Below are 20,068 nucleotides of genomic sequence, written 5' to 3'. Positions count from 1 at the left end.
CTGAGATTTGACAGATAACGTCGGACGTGTGATTTCGTCGTACAACGGAATCAAACAAATTTAATCTGTCCGAAATCCGATTTAATCTGTCAAACTAAATGTGTGGTGTTTTGTAGGAACAATCTCAACTTAATTTTTCATAATCGTTATATTATTAAAATCCTCCACATAATCGCAATATTATACGAAAAAGCGTTTTTTATCGCACATGCTGGGCGATAAAATCGCATGCGATGAAGCACAGACACGGCCCCTAGGCCGAAAATACACGGACCGGAATTTTACGGCCGTGGAATTCAGCTTGCTGAAAATTGTATGGATATGGCAGTTCGGAAAAGTTGCCGTTGACACTTTGTACATGGGTATGACAGCAGGCGGCCGCAAATTTTCGGTCCGTGTATTTTCGGCCTTAGGCTGACTACCAATTCATTTCTCAACAGCACAGATTAACGGACACCCGGATAAAAGGTACACGGATAAACGGTGCTCCACTGTATTTGTAATAATTTTCTTTGACCATTATTCGTGTAAATCGATTAACCGGCTACCGTCCGGTCCCGAGATGAGCTGGACAATCAGCATTCTACTGTATCTTAAAAAAATAATTCGATTTTTATTTGTATTTCCAAAGAGATGGTTCGATAACCTAAAATGTTTGGCGAATCTTCGCCTTTCACAAATCCGAAATTATGGCAAAACTAAATAATCCGTTCCCAAATCGAAATAAACACAGCAACAATTTTAGACCTCACATTGTAGGTGCACCAGAATTTGTCAAGCATCTTGTTAAATTAAAAACTGCAAATGATTTATTATCAAGATTTTTCAAGAATTTTCTTCATTTTTCTAGATTCTTCTAGAAATTTCGACTTACAACAAACTCACCACTTTCGACCTCTGAGTCACCCTGTAGCCCATCGCTCAACTCACCATTCATCGCGATGAACTCATCTGCTCACACTCGCTCGCTCTTTCTGGGCAGTTCGAGAACTCTCCGGCCTGTTCGAGAGAGAAACGCTCTCAAGTATATAAACGGCGGCGAGAGCGTGCAGTGTCATCAGTTTGAATACAACAAAGCGCCAAAGCCAATCCAACTGCCAAAGCGAATCACAAAAGCGTATCCTTGCGACTTTCGTCAAAAGAAAAGTCGAACTCTATCGAACCAAGTGAAAGTGAAATTCATCGTACTGTGTGTTCCTTGTTGAGCAATTAGAGCAAAAATGTCGATCGTACCGATTTTCTTCCGCAACTGGTGGGACGACGAATGGGACCGTCCGCTGTGGAACTCCCGTCTGCTGGACCAACACTTCGGTGGCGGTGTGACCGCGGATGACCTTCTGAACGCTATGGCTTCGGTGGGCGATCGTCGACTGCAGCCGCGCCATCATCATCACCATCTGAACCACCGATACAGCCGTCCATGGCACAGCTCCTGTTTGGCCACGAAAAAGGACAGCGGATCGACGGTGAACGTTACGGGAGACAAGTTTCAGATTAACCTCGATGTGCAGCAGTTCTCGCCGGAGGAGATCTCGGTGAAGTACGTGGACAAATCGATCGTGGTGGAGGGCAAGCACGAGGAGAAGCAGGACGAGCATGGCTACATCTCGCGCCACTTTGTGCGTCGGTACGTGCTTCCCGATGGCCACAATGAGAGCGATATTGTGTCGTCGCTGTCGTCGGATGGCATTCTGACGATTACGTGTCCGCGCAAGGAGCTGGAACAGAAGAAACCGGAGCGCGCCATTCCAATCACCCACACTGGCCAGCCGGCGAAGAAGCTGGCGGCCGCTGGGGACGCTGAGCCGGCCAAGAAGAATGGAGAGAAGATGGAATCATAAGTCTGCATTTATCAAAGAAAGCATTACCTGTACTATGCATAATTACTCGTTAAGAATAATAAATTAAGTTATACATCCAAAACAATTTGACGTGAATTAATGTTTGCTAAGTAGAGGATCCGAAAATATATAAAATAAATAAAAATGTTGAAATATTAGGTTTGAAAAAAAAATGTAAATACTACTTTAACTTCATTGATATTTACCTCTTTTTGTTCTTTGGTAGAATAAAATTTCTCGACCATTAAAGCATCCTTTTCTTAGAATTAGGAGAAAGTAGGTAAAGATGGACACTTCTCATAAATGCATGAAAAATGCAATTTTCGAATAGTTCAACATTACAGCATCTAAACTGAAAGTAAAACAACACATTACAGGTATCAAAAAGTTCAATCTAGAATGGAAAAAATGACTTCACCTATTAACATGTTCCTTAAAAATGCTGGGGTTCCCGGACTTTCCGTGGTTTAATTTCCTAAAGGGAAGTTCTAGACTGTTCTTTGTTCTGTAAGCTGGAGAAGCTGTCTGCTGTTAGTGCCCGATATTTAAAAAAATGTCTTAGATTCTGCATTCAACGATATGTTGCAAGCTTACAATTCCTAAATTCACGGCTGAATGAACCGTCGTTGTCATTGGCTAAGAATTGGTTTATGTATGTACCAGGACGTGGAAAGCAATGCGATATGTTAATATATCATAAACCTTTTCAATATCCAACGTTTTCTACAAGTGTCCATCTTATCCTTCATGCTGTCTCATCATTCCTATGTCAAGTGTTCGTCTTACCTGATTGTAAAATTTTACGAAAAAACATGTTTTTCAGTCAGGAAAAAAAACATAAAAGTGGATAAAAAATTAAAAGTATCAACACATTTTCTGATAAAACACGAATTTAAGATAAAGTATGTACATTTCCATGATCGTTGTATTTCTATATCCCCAAATTTTACCATTTTCATTAACGTGTCCGTCTTTATCTGTCTTCCCCTATGTAGTGCCAAATAAGTTTTTTGCGTTTGACTGAGCATACGTTTTGGGCCGTCTTGAATTAAATTTCTTTCAAATAAATAAATATTTTTTTTTTCATTCAATTTCTTAGGTCTTTTAACACATGTATAATAGTCGAGACTAAAATGAAATACAATAGAACACGTCTTACACTACAAAGCAGCCGTCGAACTGCTCGAGAAAGTGCAGGTTAAATTTACTCGCACCGCTTGCTTAGGTCAATGACCAGTATTGTGAGTCAGCACTTACCCAACGAAATGCATTTGGTGTACGATGTAGAGGGGGGTTAAACGCTTCTTCTTACGACTCGACTCACAGTTACACGTGAATCTGTTGTAATCGATTCCGACCCGCAGGTACAGCGGGTGCGTTAGATTTAAGTCGGAACCGAATTTGTCCATTGGATGTAACGAATTTGTTAAACTCTAGGATCTCTAGGTGCATGAAAGCATAAGCGACACCGTTTGTCCATTGGTGTTACGAATTCGGGTCAAGCCTTGAACTTACTTTTAACGACGAACGACTGTGGGTCGCTTACGGATGGCTCCAACCATATAGGTGCGGAGTCGCCCTGCACATCACTAGCTCGATATACTTCAGTGATCGTTTATAATGCATCAATAAAAAAGGCATTGTAAAAGCCATACATCGTCATTTATTCACTTCTAATTAATATAGGTGAAGAATATAGCAAACCAAGTTTATGTTTTATGATAAGTTGTAGAAAAGAAACTGTATTTTTATATAAATATGATAATATATCATAATCTCTAAAGAAATTTTGTTCTTCTCGAACCTGTGAGGGGAGAGCGTAGAACCATTATCATCATCATCATCATTATCTAAAGTTATAAGTGAAAAAAAGAGCAAGTGGTGACATCGGGACAGTACTCCAAATAATTAATCAAGGCATACACACTAAAAGGAAAAAAGTGTTCTAAGGAAACACGAACATTTCCAGCATTTTACGATTTATTTTATGTTTTCTAAGTTTGAGAATCATTGATTAAAAATTTAAAAAACATAGTTTCTTTAAAATGCTTGTTTAAACAACCCTGTTTTTACACTTTTGCTAAAGTATTATGAACATGATGAAAAAAATATATTTCCTATTATTGCTTGATATGTAATTGCTTGAAATCTCAAGAAGTTTTTCTTTATAACGAAATAAGAATAAAAAAAAACAGATTATCATTAAATGTAGTTTATACCGTCAACTGACAAGCCGCAGTTCGTTCCAGCTTATAGCGGATTTCGGATGCTTTGAATAATCCTACAGTAAAAATGCTCAAACATATTTAAGAAACGAACATAATACTTTATTAATCACACGACGAATAACTTAACGCTTAACGATGAAATAAAATAAAATGGCAATGTTGAGATCAGCTTATGATTCCATCTTCTCTCCATTCTTCTTGGCCGGCTCAGCGTCCCCAGCGGCCGCCAGCTTCTTCGCCGGTTGGCCAGTGTGGGTGATTGGAATGGCACGCTCCGGTTTCTTCTGTTCCAGCTCCTTGCGCGGACACGTAATCGTCAGAATGCCATCCGACGACAGCGACGACACAATATCGCTCTCATTGTGGCCATCGGGAAGCACGTACCGACGCACAAAGTGGCGCGAGATGTAGCCATGCTCGTCCTGCTTCTCCTCGTGCTTGCCCTCCACCACGATCGATTTGTCCACGTACTTCACCGAGATCTCCTCCGGCGAGAACTGCTGCACATCGAGGTTAATCTGGAACTTGTCTCCCGTAACGTTCACCGTCGATCCGCTGTCCTTTTTCGTGGCCAAACACGAGCTGTGCCATGGACGGCTGTATCGGTGGTTCAGATGGTGATGATGATGGCGCGGCTGCAGTCGACGATCGCCCACCGAAGCCATAGCGTTCAGAAGGTCATCCGCGGTCACACCGCCACCGAAGTGTTGGTCCAGCAGGCGGGAGTTCCACAGCGGACGGTCCCATTCGTCGTCCCACCAGTTGCGGAAGAAAATCGGTACGATCGACATTTTTGCTCGAATCGCTCAACAAGAAACACGCAGCAGTACGATGAATTCCACTTTCACTTGGTTCGACAGAGTTCGACTTTTCTTTTGACGAGAGTCGCAAGGATACGCTTTTGTGATTCGCTTTGGCAGTTAGATTAGCTTTGGCGCTTTGTTGTATTCAAACTGATGACACTGCACGCTCTCGCCGCCGATTATATACTTGAGAGCGTTTCTCTCTCGAACAGGCCGGAGAGTTCTCGAACTGCCCAGAAAGAGCGAGCGAGTGTGAGCAGATGAGTTCATCGCGATGAATGGTGAGTTGAGCGATGGGCTACAGGGTGACTCAGAGGTCGAAAGTGGTGAGTTTGTTGTAAATCGAAATTGCTAGAAATTGCTGGTAAATTGTAGAATGTTCTTTTTTTCTCTGAAGCTACTGTGTTGATGAAAACTAATTAATGAAAAGATTCTAAAATCATGCCTTTGCTTCTACTGTTACTATCACTAATGTCATCGGTTTTTCTCAAAAATAACCTATTTTACGCATTGACACATGGTACTTTTTTGAATAAAGTTTTATTTTTGTCTCATTTGTCTTAACACAAGGTTCGCATCTACCTGTATGATAAATGAAATCTAGCAGCTTCATACTTTTGCCATGCTTCGCCCATCGCTGCATTCTGTTGCTCGTTTTTCTTTGCCAATTCCCACGCTCTTTTTTTTTGGTGCAGTCCTGTTTGATTTGATTAGTTACAAGCTCTCCGATTTTTGTTTCTTTATTATCGCTGAACTAAAGGACTTTCCTGGGTGTTTTTGGTTTTGTTTGTCTTGGTGTTCCATTTACCTATGTAAGCTTTTAATTCCAGGTTTGGTAGAACAATAAACAATAAACAGGTTCAATAACGTTACGATTTTGAAAAACCTAAATAATTTTCAATCAAATTTTTGTCGATACCTTACTGCATTTTTCTACGATGGTTAATGTAACTTTTATCTATGTCATTTGTTTTCTGTTTAGTGTGTAATGAGTTTGTTTTATCTTGGGTTTTATGTGTTTACGATTCTTTAAATGTACTTTCCCAACTTAAGAACAATTGTACAACCCACCCTTCGTTTGTGTATTTTCGTTTTCTCATTTGTGTCTTTTCGCGTTTTATAAATGTTATTTCATTCGCTTCATCTGGTTTTCTTCTAGTTAACTATATTTTTCCATTTTGCTACTGAGTGTGGTTAGTGGGTCACATTTCTTTTAGTTTAGTTCCGTTACGTTAAATAGGTTGTGAGTTCTATTTGGTTTTACGCTCTATTTGTTTGATTATAGGTTTTCCTTTTTTCTCTCATCTATTGTGGTTGTTTAGCTTCATAAAACTTGATTTTATAATATCATGGTTAGCTTCGTTACTGTGTATGGAGGATTGTGTTTTCTTTTATTTTGTTAAATATTCCTTCACTATACTGCATATCCCACCATCACTGCCGCTGCATTTATATTTATACTTTTTTGTTTATTTTTCAACCATCGTTTTGTGCTCGCAACTGGTCTCAATGCTCATGCTCAATACCAACCGCAAATAGACTAATCATCACTTCCGCTTAACCGTAACCTGGATTGCCCTTATCGCCCATGTTCAGATCACATCACTGTTATTGCGTTTCAAATCCCCAGCTAGATCCATGCATTGTAACATTCCTGAAATGTATTGACCGTCAATTTGTTTGGATGTGTCACGGCACAATTAAAATGGAAGGGATAGTGGGTCATAACTTGCATGATCCTGAAATTGTGAGTGGAACTGAAACAGGAAAGTCGGGCAATCATAGCCAAGTGTAAGTAGGCCTGAGGCAGAAGAGAAACAACAGCCTTACTAACGGCTGTACAGCCTTGCTAGCGTTGTAACCATGCCAACGGCTGTACAGATCTTTATACGCTATTTCACGCCTAAAGATATGCAAACCGCATGGCATGTAGCGTTATTTAACGAAACTAGCTTATTAGGTTCATCTAACAAGACTACCACTCGGCAGGTTTGCATTTCAGGATTTTCAAATAATTCAATCCTATTGGGAGTATTGCATAGAATAGCTTCCAGCATTGCTTTAATGCTTAAGAACAATCCGCTATCAAATCACTATTAATCAACACGCACTATATGATTCCAACAGTTTTCTTTTTGTAAACGCTCAACAGTACATAGGTGATAGAAAATATAAATGGGAAACGCATGCGGTATACATGCGTGGTAGCCGAACCGAGCAATAGAGTCAATTTCTGTCCAGGTCTTTCACACGAACAATAACAATTCCATCATTTCCAACACATCAACGTCCTTTAACAGGGTGGTAGAAGGGGGTAGCTATCTTATCTTGATTGAAAAGTTCCCCCTCATTCCTCGCACCTCCTCCCTCCTTCATCCTCTCCCAGCAATCGTTCTCGAAACCCATCGTTTAACATGGCTTGCAACCTTTTCGTGTTAGGAGTTTGTGTTTCTGTGCGTTTGTTAATATTTTGTTGTTGTTGGTTCATTCTATCATCTTTGGTCACTATTCCTTTGGTTTGCAATCCTGTCGAAAACAATTATACTATAGCTTTTAATATTCTTACCATTTCCCATTCAGCTACTCTTACATTTTCTACTTTCAGTTTCATCCGTACAATAACCCAAATCCGTTTGTGAATTTGTTTTGGGTTAATCATTTTCTTTTCAAATTATTTTCCCTTATGCTAACCAACGTTTATCAACTTTCCTTTTCCTTACTCATTCGTATATCTGCTGCGCCATTATTTTCTTTTATGGTTTATTTTTGGTATGAAATTGGTGTTTATGTGTATTCTACGCTTATACAAAATACCACGAAAGTAGTACACAGTAGCGTTCTAAACAAAAGAAAGAAAAAGAAACAGACTTTTCCTTTAAACTTTCCTTTACCATTTTCATACAGATCACAAATCGCTTCCTTTCATTGCATCAATCATGTCTTTCGTTCGGTATGGCTTTTTGCATTACTCCTTCTGCACACTAATTATCGTATAATTGACTATTTCATCTATATCATGACAATATACAAAACTGGCAATAACTAAAAACGATACACCTACATACGTGAGAGTTTACAGCCATCTATTTAAAAAGTATTCCATCTCAGCATGTTTGGGATTCTTTCGGGGCTTTTCCGTTTTTCTTTTCTTTTAATATTTCTCCGATTACGTTTACGCAGTACGATGAACACAATGCAAGAAAAACCGTCTGATGTTGCGTTTCAAAAAGACAAGTAAGCAGCAACTCAAATTGATTGAAGATTTGATGTGCAAAGCAATGCTTATCCTCATGTCGTGCACATTGCATACCTCGCAGGCTGCTTTTGATTGAAGTTCATAGTGCAGCCGATTGGAGTGGCAAAGTTAGGCAAACTGCTTAACAAACTAGTGTTGTGGTAGTGTTGTCCATCTTTGTTATGTTTATAGCAGTTATCTAGATCCAATACCCGCTGATTTAGAAAAATAAAAACAAACATACAAATATAAAAATATTCGAAAAAAACATACAAATTTCTATCTTATAACTATGCTCCATTCTCCATCATTCAACTTTTAATTTCTTTCCCTCTTTTTTCGTGTAAAGTAAAGATAGTGTGTGTCTTTCAGTATGTCCCTGTACTCGATGATATTAATCTAACCTAGTGCAAGTGTTTGATTACGTGTTTTTTTTTTTGCTTAATGTTACCCACCACAATCGTACTTGCCTATTTGCTGAACATACACATTATCTTCCGTTTTGAAATATCGTTCCGAAGTATGGCTAATAGCAAGTTATTTTTTGTCAATTTTGCACCATCCTGCTTTAATTCATTGTTTGAGGAGAGCGCTATACTTTAATATCTTTAAAACACTTTACTACGTTCATCTATCTAAAGTAAAAAGTTCATCGCGCTCCCTAAGGGCTCGGCCTGCCATCCTGAAACTGTCTTAATGCGAAGGAATCAGCTAAAGAAAGCAGTATCGTTTAAGTATCGAAACTAATTCAGTCTCAATTTTCGCATGTGTTCCGCATTGTTGTGTCAGAGTTTTTGTATGAGAGAGGGGTTTAAGAGGGAAAGAGCAAACAGGGAATCAGTTGGTAGGACAGAGAAAGACGGTAATAAGTAATGGAGAAAGATGATTTTTGCCTTTGTTCCTATCTTCTTCCTTTTGTGCTACGTTTGATTTTACTTTCATTTTTGTTTTGTTATTTTAATTTGATTTCCGTTTCTAAACACACACACTGTATATGCCACTGATAGACACCACTTATCTCTAATCGTAGATTTGTATGGTTGATTGGTTTTGATCTGTTGTTCAATTTGTTCACACTGGTCCATTCATAAAACACACAAATTTAATAACAGAAAATAAACCTTAAAGAAAAGAAATGCACTTTGCAATATAAAACTTCACACCATCATTTGGCCTGTACTCAATGCAGGGAATGAGTGTTCCCTTTCCTTCGAAACGATTTGGCGGCAGTGATAAAGAATGATTTGTATTGGCTGCATTTTAAACATTTTATAATCCGTTTTTTTTTCGCTTCTGCAGACTCTTCTTATGTACTGAGTAATCAAGTTCAACAGTTTACTTCGTGTAACATTAACCCGTTGCATCGTTGCAGCGCTATTCTAACCCTGTTGATTGATTTTTAAATCGTTCTCAGGTGTGTTTTGCTTTTGTGTTGCTGCCCGTAAGTTTTGCTGCTTAATCCCTTTTGTCGTTTCGTATCTTGCGTTTCACTTACGACATACTTAACTTAAGCTATATTTTGACTGCCGAGTACCGAGTAATTAAAAAAGTAGTTTTGTTAAATGTTCACACACCATTTCACGTTCTTACACATCCTAACACCTTGTTTTGTTTTATGTTGGGTAAAAATGATTTCGTTCCTTTGTCATTCGCAGAGTTCAACGAATGAACTGTACGTTACTGCCATTCGTGTCGTAAAATTGTAATTTGTGTCTCTTGTTTCAAGTCCCCTACTATCCTTTATCCCCTTCGAACGGATGTTCCGTTTCGTCATCGGCTGCTTACGTTCAGTGGCTAGCTGAAATACTTCAAACCCGCCACCAGCAGGAACTTCTCGATGAACAGCTCCGAATCGAGCACGGCTATGTGAGCCGCCCGACCGATCAGCGCATTGGCCGTGTGTGGTAGCGCATGGTGCACATCGAACCGGGCGAGCGTTAGATCCTGTCTGGCCAGCATCGGTGCAATGATGTTGTGCACCATTTCACTGCAAAGTACCGAACGCACGTAGGTTAAGTTTAGTCGGATGGGTTCCGTTCAAGCGAACGTGCTTTTCTTACCGATAGACGATCCCAAGGTTCGACTGATCACGGACGGCCGCCTTGCATAGCTCTAGACGGGCCGAATGCGGTGGCACGTACCGATCCTGGGACGATCCGCAGAGCAGCACGTTCTTGAAGTGGTGCAGCGTGCTTCGCTGGCTCAACCGATAGAGGAAGCTTTGGCGTGGATCGGCTGCATCGCGCAAGCACAGCTGCAGCAGCGAGCCGGACTTTTTCCACTTTTGCATAAACCACATACCTGCGAATAGGGAAAACATAAAATATAAATTTGGCCCATGAACTGCGAATAGTTACGCTACAATACAATGTACTACTCAATATGCACGAGTTGTTTTACAGCGGCACACAAATTTCCCACTAGATGTCGCTAGTGAAATGGATACGTGATCTAGCTGCAGATTAGTGGTGGGAGCTCGGAATCGAACCTACCCGATTCCGATTCCATGTTCGGAATCAATTCCGGAGCCGATTCCGAAGCCGATTCCGGAGTTAGTTCCGGAGCCGATTCCGGAGTTAGTTGTGGAGCCGATTCCGGAGTTGAATTCGGAGCCAATTCCGGAGTTGGTTCCGGAGCCGATTTTGGAGTTGAATCCGGAGCCGATTACGGAGACGACTCCGGAATCAATTCCGGATTCGGCTCCGGAATCGATTCCAGGATCGAAATCGGCTCTGGAATCAGAATCGTCTCCGAAATCAGAATCGACCTGGGAATCGCAATTTGCTCCGATAACGGAATCAGGCTTGACTCCAGAAATGGAGTTAGCCCCGGAATGAGAATTAGTTTTTGAATTGAAATAAGAAGCGTGGGAAGCGAAATAAGTCCGGGAATCTCCATGTGAATAGATCATTTACAAGTAAATTTTGATTCTTTGCCGCTAGCAACACGTAACATTATTGGACCCAAACGCCTACTCCTATGAAGATGCCGAAACCGACTCCGTTTCGAAGCAAATTCTGATTTCGGAGTCAATTACCATGTCGGAGCCGATTTTGATTCCGGAGCCGATTCCGGAACCGATTCCGATTCCGGAGCTGATTTTGATTCCGGAGCTGCTTCTGTATCCGGAGCTGCTTCTGTATCCGGAGCCGATTCCGATTCCGATTCCGAAGCAAATTCCGATTCCGATTCCGAAGCAAATTTCGATTCCGAAGCCGATTCCGGAGTCGATTACGGAACCAATTCCGGAGCCGATTCCGGAACCAATTCCGAAGCTGATTCCGGAACCAATTCCGGAGCTGATTCAGGAACCAATTCCGGAGCCGATTCCGGAATCGATTCCGGAAACTGATTTCGGACCTACTCCGGAATCCGGAATCGATTCCAGAAAACTTCGGAGCTAGCCGAAATCGATTCCGACGAAATCTTCATTTTTCCCATCACTGCTGCAGATGTTGTTGTTAGTATGGTTTAGAGAGGCTTTCGCTCCTGCGGAGTTCTTTCGCCTCAAGTCACTGCTGCAGATACATAAAACGAACGTCTCCCACCACTCACCCATATTGACCAGCCCGCTCGAGTTGTACAGCGTGCCGAGATGTGGCCCGGACAGTGACAGGAACGTGTGCAGCCGGGACAGCAGCGGCCGCATCTGGGGGCGTGCCAGCGCCGACCGCACTATGATAGTGCCAAGCGAGTGGGCCACGAACGAGATGCGGCTCGGGTTGAGCTGATATGTTTCGATGTGGTACAGGACCTCCGCCACCAGCCGATCGGTCATCGTGTCGAAGTCGGAGAACGTATCGCCCTGGTTCCGTTCCGACATCAGAAACTCCAGATGCGTACCGGGCAGCCCGAGCTCCAGGTAGGTGCGCACCAGCCTCAAATCAGCCGAGTTACCGTCCAGCCCGTGCACACAGATCACCAGATGCAGCCCTGCCGGCGAGAAGGCGCGAAACTCGTCCGCGATGTGAAAGTACGGCATCTCCGATGCCATCTTCTGGAAATCGGAATAGATCGAGCCGGAGTAGTTGATCTGCTTCCGGAACTCTTCGCGGCACTTTTCGAACTCGAGCAGCTGCATCGGCGGATCGACCCGCTTGCGGTCCGGGCTCTCCTCGTCCAGGTCGTCGTCGGGCTCGGGTACCTTGCGCCGTACCGACCCGACGGTCCCGACGGTCGGCTCAACGGTCGGTTGCGGTTGTGTTGGCGGTGTTTCGCGTACCGACGCTTTCCGCTCGACCGTGGACGCCATCGTCGCCTGTCCGTACTGTGCCTTGCCGTTGTGTAGGATCGGTGCTTGGTGGGCCTGCTGCATCTGCGTTGCCACGGCCACGGTGCACAGGTTGGAGGCGTTCGCGTTGTTCAGCGTTTCGGCACACTTTGCAATGGCGGCCAGTTCGTTCGAGCTTTGCGATTTCATGACGGGACGGGGCGTCTTTACCACCTCGTAGATGTGGTAGAGTGGGTTATCGATCGCCTGTACCTCGCACTTGGGCTTTGGTGTGGGCTGCGTCGAGCCCGGTCCCATGTAGGCCTGATTGTTCAGTGGTTTGCTGTAATGATGCTGCTGCTGTTGCTGCTGCTGCTGCTGCTGCTGCATTAGAGCCTGGGGAGTGGCATAGTGTTGCTGGGGCTGAGGTGCCGTAATGATCTGCGGCTGAAATATGACGGACAGCGGAGTCATCGGTACCGGCGGATGGCTTTTCGGCAGCGTGGCGTAATACTGGATCTGTTGGCGCTGTTGTGTCTGTTGTTGCGGGATCGGTGGCACAGGCTGCTGCTTTTGCTCCTCTTTCGCAATCTTCTGACGCTCGGGCTGGGAAGGAATGTTGGAGGGAGGAGGCAGCACGGGTGCAGCTTGCTTTTTCGCTCCATCCTTAGCGCGCTTGCTCGAACCGTCGTCCACGAACGAGGGAGGATCGCGGAACTCATCCGGCGGCGGCGGTACGTCCCGGAACTGTTGTGGCGGCAGCAGTCGCAAATCATCGAACACGTAGTCCGAGATGTGGGCAAGATCGAAGTCGGATTTGGATTTTTCCTTCTTGTTCGTGCGCCGCGGTGGCTTTATGTCGGCCGTGCTGATACCTTCCCGGGCCGTCGTTTCCGCCGGCTCGGGAGCACGCTTTCCACTGACCATCCCGTACGGACCGCTTGCCGCGCTGGTTAGCGCACGGGCTCGCGTATCGTTCCACTCCTTCTCGAGGTTGTTCCAGTTTTCCGTCTGCACCGAAGCGCCGCGGATCATATCGCCCGGCGCGTAGCTCGACTTGGACTTCATCGAGCTCTGATTGCTGCGCGCGAAGAACTCGGTCGTCGAGGACGGTGTGCTGTTCTTGCGATTCGCGACCAAGCGAGGCTGCTCGTTCAACAGCTTCAGCAAGCGCTTGCGCAGCTGCTCCCCGTTCACCACGCGCTGATCGTTGCGCAACGTGTCCGGGCTGGAGGGTCCCGTGCTGCGACGGCTCGAAACCCACCCGGACTGCTCACTGAGCGAAGAGGTGGACTCGCTGCTTGAGTGGCGCCTTCTAAGCAGGAAGGTAGCGCCCCCTACCGGACCGGGCGGTGAATCGCTAGCGAAAGCGGCCGGCGGAGGTGCAAGATTCGGAAGACTCTCGCTAAACCCGCCCGCTCCGGTCACAACGCCGGCGACACCCGGCACCGCATCGCCCACCGGTTCGAGCTCCAGATTTTCCAACTGAAACGGGACGCTGGCGGACGAAAGCAGCCGGCGCTGCTTGTTGCGTGTGCGCGGGGTAATTTCCGGACTCGTAGCCGAGCTGCTCGAATCTCGTCCCACATTCGTCCCCGCACTGCCGCTGCCAGGGCCACCAATCTTGTGCGTGCTACCGTTGGAAGTGCTCCGTCGCTGCTGCTGCCCGTGCACGAGCTGCTTAAAGTCGGCCACACGAATGCGGGAAAACTCCACCGAACGGTGCGGCAGGGTGGCACTGTTCACCGTACCGCCGGCCCCACCCGATTGGGCACCGTTCTGGGTGCTTTGGCGCAGCTGCTGGGACGAGTTGCTGCGTGGGATCGTGTTCGAGGCCGACTTGGTGGGTAGCGAGGTGGAGCTGGACTGTTGCTGCTTTTTGCTACGTACCGGCGGGAAGGAACTCCGGGGCGCTCCCATGCCGGCGCCCTTGGGCAGCGAGTTGTAGTAGCTGCCCGCCGGCGTGGAACCGATCGGACCACCCCCATGGCCCTGGTCACGGTGGTTGTTGTGGTGGGGCGCGTTGTGCATCCCCTGCTGCGACTGCTTCAGCTCGTGCCGATAGTCACCGGTGGTGGTGGGTTTGGCGTACCCGTTCAGCAGCGCCGACATGCCGAGTGCGTCTTGCTGCAGATCGTAGGTAGGGTTGTGGGTGGCGGTACCACCGGCATGGATCATCTTGCGCGGATCGCCCGGGTTCTTGTACTTCTCGCGAAACTCGTTGATGTTCTTCAGCAGATCTTCCGCCTGGACCGGGTTCTTGGGTTTCGACTTGGGAAGTGTCTGAAGTAGCGCTATGCCGCCAGCCAGCTGTTGCTGGGTTTGCTGTCCGGGATGTTGGTACATCATCGGTTGCCGTTGCTGCGGCTGATGATGAAGTGGAGGTCCTACCTGTTGCTGCTGCTGTTGAAGATGTTGCTGTGGTGGTTGTTGTTGGTGTTGTTGCGTCCCGTAACCATTGTAGTTGGTCACCGTTGCCGTACCGTGTAGATGTTGCCGCGGTAGCGATGCCGAGTTAGCGTTCGGTTGTATTTCTAGCTGATCGAGCGATTTGCTGTGACGCGTCGGAAGGGTACCACCGGCCAGACCACTCGACGGGCCGCGCTCGGTGTAGATGCCCTTGAACTGCTGATCCCACGGGCACACCTCCGCCAGCGGGACAGGATCGAGCAGCGTCGAGACGGAGTGGCGCGACAGTGCCTTGGGACAGAGCCCGTTCTGGGAGGCAGCAGCGGCCGGTGTGATGGTAAGGCTCGCCTGCAGAATATCGCCCCCGAGCGCATACCGGGGCGTCATGATGCCCATGTAGCTGCCACAAATCTTGGGCACTGGCTCGACGTAGCAGGTCGCGATGCCACAGGAGCATTCTTTGCTGGTGTTGGTCACGATCGGGGCGATCTTGTTCGGGTGGTGATGCTGCTTGGCGGGTTTCACCAGCGTTCCGGTACTGCTGGCGGATGCCAGCGCACCGGTCCCGTTGAGGTGAGGCTCACTGCCCGATCTGCGCTTGCCGTACTCGTTCGCGTCGGTGTAACGATCCTCAAAGATGAGCGGCAACGAGTTGGCGTCCCCGTCGAGCGGTGTACAGTGCACGGGCAGCGGCGGCAAGGAGGACAGATAGCGCGACCGTCGAGCCATCTCGCAGATCGAGACGTAGTTCTGGTAGTTCGAATCGTAACATCCACTGGCCAAATGTCTGGGGTTATCGATCACGAAGAACCCTTCGGCAAAGCGTCGCACACGCAGCGTATGGTGCTTCTTTGCCAGCAGTCCATGTACGGCCGGCTGCGTGGCAGCCGATAGTACCCGCCGCCAGTACAGTATACACTCGGCGCAAAGCTGCGCAATGTCCGAGTTGGCCCGTGCGGCCAGATCATCCTCAGTGTCTAGGAGCTGCAAGTAAAACAATCGGAAAATTGGACGGTTACGGATCTCTAAAATATGGTTTTTGTGATCCTGCGGGACCTTTGCCTACCTTTGCCGAATCGGACAGCTTCCTCAGTCTTTGCTCGGTGTCGAGATTGGACAGGGGCGTCGAGCCGGTCAGCGCTGTCCACTGGTGGGGCAGTACGGTGCAGAACTCCTGCAGCGACAGGCGGAGCGATTCCAGCGCCCCCAGCAGCAAGGCACAGATTTCTTTGTGAACGTTCCGAGCGTGCAGTAGCCGGCCGGCCGACCCACCGCCACATTTGGCACCGCTGCCGACCTGCGGCCCGAAGAAGATGGCCTCCAGCGGGCCGGGCGAGTTGCCGCCGCGGCAGTTTAGCTTCGAGCTGCTCATCCACGGTTTCGTCGTTTTGGGTGCACTGGAAGGTGAAGCAAACGACAAAAATGGGGCTTAAAGGGGAATGCGTTACAGCGTACAACACACAAGGAAGGGTATACAGTGAACATTTTGGGAGAAGAAAACGGGGTGGACAGGGTGGTAGTAAAAGCAAACGAAATCGGTGACAAAGGGGAAATCGGAAGACGCGAAGAAGAGATTCAAAAGAGTGGGTAAGTGAGATAGCGAAAACAAACGAACAGAAGCAGTAGATAGTAACGAGTGGACGAATCGATCGAGCTAAAGACAAACAGATAGCAGCGAAGTTAAGGAATACTAAGAAGCACTGGTGCTATTAGACCATCTTCACAATTCGTTGAAATTACATTTTTGGACATCGCGTGCTAGACTTTTGACGGAACGAAGATAAGTTGCAAAACGGGCAGGGATCCCGTTTCGTCTTCCGCGCAACAATTTGATGGGCTGTCACGTTGGATTGCAACTTTATCAGACAAATTTGTAACTACGCAAGATGTGTTCAGACAAGCAAGAGGCTAAAAATACTGTTTCCTTGCTGCCTATCTTAAGTTTGGTGATTTTAAAGCGGACAATTGTGAATATTATTTTTTGTGATTGGAGTATTCGAGCGATAGGAATTTACCGGAATCACTACAGGAATAACTAACGTTCCTCAGCAAGCTACCAAAACGTTGTGGAAAGGGTTTAAACTCCAACAATGCAAACATAATTTGTAATGCAAATAGCATACCTGTAGGCGTTTCGTGGATTGCATGCCATGCGATCGTCTGAAAGATAAAGCGCCTAAAGGTATGCAATCTGCATAACATAATAGCTTTGCCGTTGAGCTAGATACATTATTTAAGCTTCAAACAATAGTCCATTGGGGTAGTTCATGCATCATTTGAGGAATTTTAACAAATGTGTTTCATTCTCATAATTGAAAGATGGAGGCGTTCACTGGATAACAAATTGTAACAAACTAGCAATGAATAAAAGTGGTTGATATGCTTAATTGTGTAAGAACAAGAACATGAACAAGAGAGTTGTGATAAATGTTGAAAAATTGGACACAATTGAAAGTGCCTTGAACACAAAACAAAGGTAGGAAGACTGAAGTCACTGTAGGAATAGACAATTTGCAGCAAATGGAAACAAGGGGTTCAACAGTCTCGTTAGTCAAACATCGACGAGGAAGAAGTGAAGGGTAATGCAAACAATAGGTATGAAAAAAAAACAACGTCAACAACAACAACAACAAGGGTAGGTGTCACAGTTCAGAGGGAAACCTTACCAGCTTTGTACATAATGGAAAATGCTTTTCCTGTTTGTCAAACACACATGCCCCATCATTTACGGTATGGTGTAAGATTTGGGTTGAGGATTCGGATGGAACACATCGACATGCACCGTTTGGATCAAATCCAGCAACATAATACCATTTTTAATGTGATGGTGCGTTTGTTTATGTTTTGTTGTATGACAATTTCAATGGGCAACGGCATGTAACAAATTAGTCCGGATCGTGTTTTGTTTGATGTTTTACCAATAGTTTACATGGATGGATGCAAGCACGATGAATGAAAGAGAAGAAAGGAAAAGAAACAAATGAAAAGTAGATGAATTGGCAAAAATGATTACGCTACAGGTACAAATTTGGTTTGGCTCTTTTAGCGATGCTTCAACATCCTTACAAACTAATAAAAAAGCCGATCATTTAACGTATTTGTTTATAGAAGAAAAACCAACGAATGTAACGCAAATATTGTTTTCGTTTTTAATGACACTGTTTTTAATGATTTTTTTGAAAATGGCTACGTTTTTCTGAACTAGGAATTAGAACAAACAATTAAATTATGCATAACTTTAGGCGCTTCCCATTAGGCTGCCAATCAGATAAATAATAATATTTCATTAAAAAATAGCAACACAGCACCAGCATACAGATCATGGTTCACTCTCGCGTGGATTATTTATATATGAGATCACATTGCATCATTACTGTGCTGACAGCACGAACGAACGCAGCAAGCCGTTTGATTAAATCAAGCCTTTCATCATCGTGTTGATTATCTCAGATCGCTATTAACAATATCAATCAATTATGCAGCAATTCGTTTTTTTCCCTGTGTTCTGTGTTCGGTGAATCAACCATATCCATTGTACAAAACAATAATGTATTTATGAATCTGTTTGGTGGAACAATAAACCAAAAGAGAACCTGTACGCACGAATCGGCCATCGATCGATAGTGTAGCGACTCGGGCCGACGAATGGAATTGATCGTTCACTGCATCGCCATTACCGTGTACCGTGCACACATAATGGGACCAGCGAATATGCGTATTCACTATTCTCACGGTCTAATAGGGACACAGGGAGACCGATTTGCCCAACACCGAACCGTGGCAAGATCATTTGTCATGTCTTGCTGCGCGTTACGGCGTGCCGGAATTGTACATTCGGTGATAGTCTCGTTTTTGGGGACAATAGGCAAATCGTAGCGTCTGTATCTAATGGACAATAATAATGAGCAAACGGGGACGGGGAGTGAGGGTGCAAAGAAGCGCCGGACAAGTCTCGCTCTGTGCGCTTCTGTGCGTTGGCAATTTTCCACGCGTACGCAATGGCATCGACAACGCGTTGGTCGCGTTTGTCGTACGTACGGTTGGCATGCACATTTATCTTTCGCTGCGATGGTAATTCATTTTTGCGTTTTGCGGTGCTGCTTCATGTTTGGGTAGGAAATGTAGGTCAGCAGCTTGGTTGAATGGGCCAGCACGTTGGCCGTTGGGGGATTTGATCATCCCTCGAGAAAAAAAAACAATTGCGCCGAAAAAAGGCCCATTTGTTTCAAGAGGAGAATCACAAGGAAGAGACATAAATGTGCTCACTGTTTGATGTTTGCTTGATAATGGCATTTTTGTGCGAAAACATACAATTGGAGTGCAGAACAATACATTTTAAAAGAGTGATATTTTTACAAAACGACAATTAAAGGCAGAATATGAGCGCTTACAAATAGGCAATACATTCGCTTAATCGCTTTTAGTAAAAGCGTTGTGTTTATCATCATTAATAATCATTGTGTTTATCATTTAATAAATGTGGAAATAAGTTCTTAAGTGGTACTCCACAAACTAAGTAATTTCAAATTAGTTTACATATCTTCTGCGGGAGCTTTACATTCAACGCATACACACACTCTATTCGGCCAGCAATACAGCAGCGCAGCCAAATGGTAGCGATTTTGCATCCTTCCTTGCAGAAGAACAATTTAATCGTGGTCCATGTTCCTTCCTGCCGTACCCTAGCTGTACACTCGGCTTTGAAAGGGATTAAAATGCGAGGAAAGATGTTGCCATAATCCTTCCAGCTAGCTTTCGAATCCCTTTTGTCGTTGAAAGTGCGTCTCAAGCACCAGCACAGCCCGATGCCTCACGAACATAAATACACTTTCGTTCTGTAATGAAGTCTGCATTAAGCACACTTCATAGTGCTTTTAGAGGCCTTAATGCGGAAGGATAATTTAAACCAAGCGCCAGTAAGTGTTTAGCAATCTTGCCGAAGAACTATAATCGTTTTGTTCGGTACTATAAAGCGATTTTAATTGGACTGGTGGATGGGAAATTAGCAATTAAACAAAATTATATTTTATTGCTCACTTTACTTTGAATTACTTTACTAAAGTTATTTCTCTGAAGCCATATTAAGCAAGTTCGTGAAATATCAATGTTGATTAAACAGCCCATGGTAATGCTAACAATCCTATAGCTTCGCTAAATTACCGACAAATAGTTAGCCAACAGCCTTGCATAGGTTTGCGGGTAATTTTCGTTGATTGAAATCCTCACATCGCAAGCACTTTCTTATGTTTCGGCCTAGATGATGAATGTATCGTTGATATGCCTCGTGCGAACGATCGTGTCATTTATTACCCAATTCATTCTCACCATAATCGGTTCACGGA

The 20,068-nt window shown here is 45.1% G+C and overlaps 3 protein-coding genes across 3 annotated transcripts; 1 reads left to right on the top strand and 2 right to left on the bottom strand.

The window, feature by feature from the left end:
- Positions 1-1,050: 1,050 nt before the first annotated feature.
- On the top strand, positions 1,051-1,926 carry LOC120948476 (protein lethal(2)essential for life-like). Its single transcript, XM_040364844.2, has one exon. The coding sequence runs from the start codon at positions 1,221-1,223 to the stop codon at positions 1,839-1,841; it is 621 nt and encodes a 206-aa protein (XP_040220778.2). The 5' UTR covers positions 1,051-1,220; the 3' UTR covers positions 1,842-1,926.
- Positions 1,927-4,146: 2,220 nt separating this feature from the next.
- On the bottom strand, positions 4,147-5,040 carry LOC120948475 (protein lethal(2)essential for life-like). The gene has a single exon (XM_040364843.2). It carries the CDS (start codon positions 4,858-4,860, stop codon positions 4,240-4,242), a length of 621 nt encoding a protein of 206 aa, XP_040220777.2. The 5' UTR covers positions 4,861-5,040; the 3' UTR covers positions 4,147-4,239.
- A 353-nt stretch (positions 5,041-5,393) lies between these two features.
- LOC120948472 (uncharacterized) lies at positions 5,394-17,532 on the bottom strand. Its single transcript, XM_049611158.1, is given in 8 exon segments — positions 5,394-10,094; positions 10,168-10,408; positions 11,663-13,169; positions 13,171-13,589; positions 13,664-14,720; positions 14,790-15,710; positions 15,793-16,123; positions 17,456-17,532. Coding segments are annotated over 8 exon segments (4,746 nt in total). The 3' UTR covers positions 5,394-9,901.
- Positions 17,533-20,068: the final 2,536 nt, after the last annotated feature.

This window comes from Anopheles coluzzii, chromosome 2 (genome assembly GCF_943734685.1).
Source record: "Anopheles coluzzii chromosome 2, AcolN3, whole genome shotgun sequence".
Classification (NCBI taxonomy): Eukaryota; Metazoa; Arthropoda; class Insecta; order Diptera; family Culicidae; genus Anopheles; species Anopheles coluzzii.
This window is presented reverse-complemented; position numbering and strand designations above follow the sequence as displayed.

What these genes read in the sequence shown, in the direction of transcription:
- LOC120948475 (XM_040364843.2), bottom strand. Translation starts at nt 4,860, where the DNA reads ATGTCGATCGTACCGATTTTCTTCCGCAACTGGTGGGACGACGAATGG.
- LOC120948476 (XM_040364844.2), top strand. Translation starts at nt 1,221, where the DNA reads ATGTCGATCGTACCGATTTTCTTCCGCAACTGGTGGGACGACGAATGG.